Source organism: Halictus rubicundus, chromosome 3, assembly GCF_050948215.1.
Source record: "Halictus rubicundus isolate RS-2024b chromosome 3, iyHalRubi1_principal, whole genome shotgun sequence".
In the NCBI taxonomy this organism is placed as follows: domain Eukaryota; kingdom Metazoa; phylum Arthropoda; class Insecta; order Hymenoptera; family Halictidae; genus Halictus; species Halictus rubicundus.
In genome coordinates, this window is record NC_135151.1 from 2,704,614 (window position 1) to 2,712,992 (window position 8,379).

The 8,379-nt window shown below is 37.5% G+C and overlaps 1 protein-coding gene across 1 annotated transcript; it reads left to right on the forward strand.

The window, feature by feature from the left end:
• The first annotated feature begins 950 nt into the window (after positions 1–950).
• On the forward strand, positions 951–6,521 carry LOC143352375 (uncharacterized). Its single transcript, XM_076784796.1, has 5 exons — positions 951–1,042; positions 4,133–4,435; positions 5,486–5,678; positions 5,770–5,823; positions 6,239–6,521. Exons 1-5 carry the CDS (start codon positions 962–964, stop codon positions 6,367–6,369), a joined length of 762 nt encoding a protein of 253 aa, XP_076640911.1. The 5' UTR covers positions 951–961; the 3' UTR covers positions 6,370–6,521.
• Positions 6,522–8,379: the final 1,858 nt, after the last annotated feature.

The following is an 8,379-nucleotide window of genomic DNA, read 5'->3' on the forward strand; positions in this document are numbered from 1 at the left end:
TTCCACGAACAGGCTTTTCTGTTTATGATCGGTTGACTCATCGCATCGAATAATTCGGTAATTAAGGGTGTCGCAATGTTAATCGGGGCTGGCTGACGATTAAACGCAACGCTGATGCAAGCTCGCTGGTGCAATAGTGCAATCTTTCAAGAACTTCGTTCGAAGAACTCGACACGCGTTTAGGAGAGTGACATTGGCTTCCTTTTGATCACAGCAACTGCAGATTTCATCTGCTTAAGACCCAAACGAATGGGTGAAATTTAAAATAGTGAGGGTATACGAAGAATTTCAGAATAACTATATTTGTTATCTTTATGCAAAATAAATTTTTACATTGGTTGCAAGTGGAACAAATGAAATAGAGTTTCTTCTCTTAATCATCTGTCCAAAGTGAAAATAGCATAACAGCGTTCTTAAATATGTCTAGTGTTTTCAGTATTTCGAATTTCACCAACTCGTTCTTCTTATAAATGCATAAAATCCGTAGTCCAGTTATCATCAAATTATTAAAAGACCTAAAAAAGGAAATTTCTATTTATCGAATTCCTATTACTTGTACGATGTTGAATTGTTATTTGAACTTAATTGAATCCGATGATGAATGAATCCTAACTGATCTATTATACAGCGTGTCCCAGAAATGTTGTAGTTCCTTGAAAAGAGTGATCCCTATGAGGTCATTTGAAGGAACTTTTTCCTTTGTGAAAATGTTCTCCGCGGTTTTGTTAAAAAGTTACTAACGAAAAACACGGACCAATCAGCGCGCGGCTACAGCTGAATGGCGTTGGCGTTGGTCGAGCCTCGGAATCCGTTCGCTATAGCCGCGCTCTGATTGGTCCGTGTTTTTCGTTAATAATTCCTTAACGAAGTCTCGGAGAAGATTTTCGTAAAGAAAAAAGTTACTTCAAATGACTTCATCTTTCTGCTTTCTTTTCGATCTGCAGATAAGCCAAGGATCGAGATGGGGAAGACTTGGATGCACGCACCTCCCGGGATCCGCGTGCAGTTGCATTGCGGCGTGTCTGCTTGGCCGGAGGCGACGGTGAGCAATTTTACAAGGCAGCGAACGACATAATTACTACACCAGCAATTAACAGTTCGAACAACAATAAGCGATCATTCGTTGTGGGCCGGTCCTCCTTCGGCTAGCCCACGAGCATCCCACCATTGTCGGACTTTTAAATACACTCGCGTCTGCAGTTCCGCTCTCGAATCGAAAAGTTTCGAAACATCGATCGAGACCTATATTCTTGGCTCGTGGCTGTTGTATTTGCATTAATGCTGCTCTTCAACGGCGCTTATTTCTGTGATCAGGCAAAATAATAACGATGACTGATTCTACTCGTCAGCCACTGATGGGATTCGCTGGAATCTCTTGCACAGTTGTACAGTATGCTTAAGGTCTTTCACTTTATTTAAAAATTTTTTAAACATATCTTCGAAGGCACTTTGTGCAAGCCTTTCTGTTGATCCTAATGTAACAGCTAGACTGCAGATGTTTGTGCAAAATAAAAATTGTCTGCATCCGTTGCAGACAACAGTAGCCAAGTAGAAATGTGTTTTTTCTTCTCATATTCTTAAAAAGTTAAGAATAATGTATTGATGTTTTTAAATACTTTCAATATTTCTAATGTTTCAAATTTCACCTACTAAATATCATAAATGCATAAAATCCGCAGCCTAGTATTTCCTTAATTTAATCGCCAAGAATTCAGAATCTAAATGACAATTTTGAACCTATGTTTTTCACAGTTCAATCTTAAAACTGTGTTTTATCCATGAATCGCTTATTTTACGACACAATTGCAGAGACATGAAACAAAACTGTTCACCGAAGCCAGTCAATTCTCGATTCGATCAACCGAAGACCCGCTAATATTTCTCATGAGCATGTTCACGATTTAATTACCTCGCATCCGTTGTAAATATCGAGGAAAGGCGCGTTTTACTGGGTGTTTAAATATTTCACGGCGCCTTTTACCCCGTCGTACGACTTTCGAGCTAAAGTCTGAAAGTTTCGGACGCGCTCGCGAGTGAATATTTCAATGGTGCTCCAATCCGACGATATGCAAGGTTACTATACAGTACTTCAAAATTCTTCCGGAACTGTTTCACTGGCTCGACCAAATTTCCGAAAATTTTACGCTTTCGCCGCGTTGAAAACACGATAGGGGAGAATGGGGGATTGCGGACGCTTGTGGAAAACAATATTATTAGGTCGTCCCATAAGTTTGTGCCGTGGACATGTTTATATTATTCACCATTGAAAAGTATTTTAATGAAAAGCCGCAGAAATTTTATAGTGACGGTATGATGTCTTTGTCAAAAAGGTCACAAGAGGTTGTGGAATGAAAGGATGATTACATATTTTATTTTTAGAATTTAAATGGTACAAGAGTAAACGGCACGAACTTATGGGACGACCTAATAAATGAATAACATTGACACCGTATAATCTTTTTTATAGTTTAACAAAAACAGAACACTGTCCGTAATTACCACTAGGCATCGGGGTAAAACCAAATACTTTGTCTAAAAGAATACAAAGATTATGATTCATGAAAAAGAAATTAAAATTTCATTAAAAAAAATTATCGTAATCTTCATTTATTATTAACTAAAAAATTGTTTGCCAATTTTTTCCGATATGCTGTTTGTTGTAGCACGATTACTGACTAACATTTGTTTGAAAAATTTTATCAGATTGTCGAACGTACGTGAAAAATCATAATGATCATTTAAGGCGTAGGATTTTGGAAACAAAGGTTAGAAAAAAGGAACACGTGTTTGAAATGTTTCCGAATTTATTTTCTAAACGAATTATACATATATTAGTGTAATGTCTACATTTCTAATTTTTCCCAGATTTTCGTTGGAAAATCCCATCATGATCGATGATTGACAAGAATGATAGATAGATCGTAGATACGAAGATTAACAGATGTATCAGATTCTATTTTTGTCCCACTCTTTTCGAAAAATCGACCACTGTGCGGCGTCGTCCCCTAACTAGGTGAAAGAAAGAGCGAGCAATCGTACCTGTCACGTCGTGGCAACCTAACAATAACGTTGTGCTCTCGAGGTCTCGCAGACGCGAAAGAGGTAATCGATCAGATCTAAATTCGATGGAGCGTAACTTGCGGGCTTGTTCGAGGGGAATTAAGCTCGGCGAAGCGATTCGCGTCTCCTACCGGCTCGAACACACGAAATCTCGGGGAGCAATATCTCAGCGTTAACCCTTTCGAGCCAGCAGCGAATGACAAATCGATTCCGCGGGGGAACGTGACCCGCGAAAAGTACCCGGTAGGCTTAAGCTGAAAGCTGACGCAGCTTTTCTTCCGGTCTCTCTTGGACCGGGCGAAGAAAAGCTTAGGGTGCATGTTACTTTTCTCGGTTGCATCATCCTGTGCTCGATAACTCCTCACGGACACACGGTACAATCGGCATTCTCGGAGTCTTCTCATCGCTCCTAAATCGTCACATCTCGTTCGTAATTGATTTCAATGCTTTAGAACTTGCTATAAGCTTGTCATAACCCGTGGCAAAAACCACTCGATCACATTTAAAAGTTGCATACTTTTCTTAAAATTGCACCGAATAAGGATTTTTTAACATGTTAGAAGAATTGGTGTACTGAATAATGGGTAAACAACATTTTTGAAAAAATTTAAAAAATAAGTCAGTTTCAGAACTTTTTTATCTGAACCTTTTATCTGAACCTATCTGATCAATGCATTTTGTAGATCTATGTTAATTATTGTATACACGGTGAAAATTTCATCGAAGTTAGATAACCTTGTTATGGTAGCAATTTCATTCCTTTTTTTATTATTAATTTGCTAGCTGTTATAGCCACCTCATCTGGTCGGGATTCCATTTTTTGTTTTCGAATGTTAACAATCTTTATAAAGCAACAAATTTCATTGAAAAACATACTCTAATAAATCATGAATTATCTCCCCATAATAGGCTACTTTCCTCTACCATTCAAGTGTTGAATGAGTAACAATTAAAAATGGTTAAAAGATTTCAAATCATTTGCGGTTCAAGTCGTGGGTGCCGATCCTTTTTGTCTTTCTGTTTCCATTAAGAAAATTGGAATTTCGTAAAGGCAAGAATTTTGTTGGCGCAGGTGGAGTGGTACTTCAACAACAGGAGCGTGAAATACTCGTCGAGGATAGTGAAGCACAACTCAGCCGGCGATCACAGTTTGGTGATCAGGAACGTCAGGACGACGGATTACGGTTTCTACTTGTGCAGGGCTTCTAATTCCCTGGGAATCACTGAGGCGGCGGTCGAATTATCGGGTATCCCGAACGCGGCCGTCTTCAAAAGGACCTGGCACAGCCTGGTTAAAACCTCGTACAATTTCATCTGGGAGGTGTACAGTTACAGTCCCATCGATCAGTACGAGTTCAGGTTTCGTAAATACAAGGTAAGATTCCGATGCTGGAATACCGGGGATGAAAGTCGGGTTCACTTCGGCCTGAGATAATGTCCGTCCTCATCGGTGCGGGAAATAATCTTTTTGTTCACAAAAGTTTCCATTCGCTCGTAGATTGACCATTGGAATTGATCCTTTAATTAGACGTTTAAATGGCTGAACTGCAAATCAACTTCCTATTTTTGTGAATTATTTTATGAAAGTCAAAAAAAGAAGTAAATTTGTGGGACAGACTATGAATACAGACTATTGAAAATTTCGAACAGAATCTACCGAGAGTATTGTATACCTTATTAATTTCTTTTAAACCAAAATAAGATTAATCGTAGTTCAAGGGGTTAATTTGAACGTTTTCTTGCATTTTACAAACGTACGATTTTCAAAAAAAAAAACAGAAAAATTCTCATTCTATAAATAACTAATAACTTAAGTCATCTGTTAAATAATAATACGTTCCATGAACAGTTGCAAGATTCAGACAACACAGGTTGGTGTCAACCCTGCAATGATACTCTGGAGTCTCTCACGGCCCAGCAACGATTATTATAAATAATAAAAAAATATTAAAGAAAATTTTTTTATGTGGTGGAGAGGGACCGCATAAAAAAAGTCTCACTTAGAAAATAAATAGCAAGAAAGTGCTTTCCAAACAAAATAAATAATTAAATTACACATGGAAAGTTTTTTTAAAAATTTAATTTCTCATTTTAAACATGGAGAAATTTTCAAAATGCACATAAGTCAATACTACTCGTCGTAGTCCAAAACGCTCATCTTCTTGTGATGAGAACATTGCAAGGGTGTTATTTTGCCAACACCGTTGGCATTCATATACCGCATAAAACAGTCGCACAAAAAAATCGCATAGAAAAGGACCGCACAAAAACAGGTTTGACTGTATTGGGAATTTGAACTATGTATCAAAATGTGTTTTAGAAATTTTTTGCAGTATCTTTGGAGGGATCGTGACATTTCGTATTCCGGAGAAACAGCGTACCATTACATTACATATTTGATTAATGCTGATTTACGTTTAATTAGAACGGCGTGCCCGGCGAATGGCACATGTTGCACATACCGAATGGCAACGATGGCAACAGCTACGTTCACACATACTCGTTCACGCTGACAGGGTTAGAAGAAGCGAGTCATTATGAGGTGGTCGTTTTGTCGAAGAATCGTTACGGGTGGAGCAAACCCTCGGATATTATACGATTCGCGACCGAAGGCGCTCGTAAGTAATAATGACAAATGGTCACCGTTTTATCTTCGGAATGATCATTCGCCTGGTTTCCTGTTCTCACGAGTCACATAACTCGTTTCAGCCGACGAGGACAACTATGTGACCAACGCGATACAGGAGGACAAGATCGTACCTGGTGAGCGATTCTTTGAAAAATCAAATGAATATGAAAATGCGACAAAAAACAAATCATTGACGGAATCATAGTAAAGGATTTTGTAATGATTTCTTGAGCCCCTCGAAAACGACGATCATTTGGCCACGTGTCATCAGTTTTTAAATATTCGTCGGAATTAGTATGGTGTACCGATGAATCGTGCCAAGTAGTATAATCTGGTTAGTAACCAGATGAGCAACCGGCGCGCGGCGGCCCGCGTGCCACACTTCGCCCTGTAGTATACTGCCTGCGGCCCGCGGGCATTCGGGACGAAAATCATAATTACGAAACTATTACTAAATTATTACTATTACTTGGTCTATTACTGAAAACTATATTACTAGGTTTCCGGTCGTTAATGTGTTAAATAACATTTAAATTATTTGATCTTCAGCGGTACAATTAGCATCGATGTCTCAACACTCAACCCTAAGCGCCGACAGAAGCGGATCGAGCCTCAATCGAGCAGAAATGATGATAATGATAGTAATGATAATATTGTATAGTTTTAACGTAAACTTTTAAGCGTCCCGACAGAATAAGTTACGATATAATTCGTCTTAGGAAATAAGTAAAAGAAGATTATTGGAAGTAATTCGTGTCCTATATTAGGATAAACTTAGGATAAGGTGATGAGCTTTAAAATTGTATATAAATTTTACACCTTTCTCATATTATGATTGTATTTAAAAATACTCAAAACCGTGTCCTTCTTTTTTCTAAGAGGTTATTAATATTTCTCGAATTAGTTAGTGGAAGTAGTAGAATTTAGCTTCCGGTTTAAATACAAGAGTCACATTTAGTAAATTGATATTGACTACAGCACTTAAAGAAATGCTAAGTTATTTTCTAACAATGCAAAGATTAACCGATAAAGCATGCTCAGTGCTGGATTAACCAATAATCGAAGTAAGCACGCGTTTAGAGCATCAGGAGTAGGGAGAGCACCATAGAAATTTTCTGAATTTTACATCTTTTATGTAGTAATATTTTTAAGTGTGTACGTGCATGTGTGTGCGTGAGTAGAAAGAACGAAAAAATAGTGAAAAGATGAAAATCAGTAACGAACGAGCAAAATTCTAACTTTTGTTGAAGATACCGTTTAATCAAATTATCGAAAATTCCGAACATTGCGTTCAAGTGACCCTGTATATAGGAGCCTGAAAATCTTTTAAGTGCTTAATCCGACACTGGGGATACTGTAAGTCTCGGCATACAAACCAGACATAGGGAATAGTTTTTATTTTACATTCATGCAAACATTTACCAAAAATATGCAGTATAAATATATATAGTCTTCAGACTTTTGCACTACATTTTTACTGTACTGAACGTTTTACAAGCGTGATTAAAAAAATTGTATGAATAAAAGAAAACAATAGAAGATAAAATATGTGTATAGCTTTTTTTGTTCTATAATCGTAAACAATACATAGCAAAATTATTTTAATCCGTGCTCCTTCAGTCGTAAAATGCAATCACAGACTAAGTATTCCGGAATCCCTTTGCCAAAAATCATTTACATATTCCGTAAAATTTAAATTTGCATTACTCCCCCAATACAAAATTGATTCAATGTTAAAAGGATACTTTGAGACCATTTTACAATGTTTCCAGCAAATATTGTGGGCCATATAAGCAGAGAGGATAGGAGAGTGCTCACGCCCGGGCTTACGGCGTTCCCGATATAGTGCTGACATCTGCACAGCCTTAGCATGGCACAGAACCGGGCCGTCTTTCCTGGAACAGAACCGGGCCACCGACGAGATATTTAGAAAGACTGCCAGCACAGACGAGGTATAGGAGTAGACCAATCACCCAATGTATTTTTCTGTCTCACCACAGACGAGGTATAGGAGTAGACCAATCACCCAATGTATTTTTCTGTCTCACGCTCGGGGGGCTCCAGAGCCCCTGTACCATTCCGTGTCACATCCTACCGTATCATCCAGAACTAATATTGTCGAACCGATATTCTACAATGGCGCTGTTGCTGATATAATTTTAAATCTCATGTCGAGGATTCATATGATGAATGGAACAAAAGAATGTTGTTTCCTCTTAATTCCATTACGGCTGACACGCGAGTGCATCGAAGGAGACGTAATGTAATAATAATAATAACGTAACGTTTCCGGCTGAGAATATTTTGGTCCGGATCGAATCCCGCATGGAATGATTTTTTTTTCGTTAAACACTTTTTTCTTGTTCTTTCTACTACGTCAGTCTTCTTCCCTGTGCAATTACAACTACAACAGTGTAATAACATAATTATAAGAAATTAAATTAGTTCAATATTAGCCAAAAGTAAGAACGTACTTTAAATTTAATTTTAAAAAATACGACGTTGATATCACTAATTTCATTTAACTATTTAATAGCTACCTATTCAATCTACTTCTGATATTGCTTTTCATTTGCAGCATATATATTCTATTAAATTTAATTATTTGGGATTGATAAAAGATTGAACAACAATATTTATAATAACTAGTTTTGAACACTTTTTAAGGGTAATTAAATTTAAAAAACAAA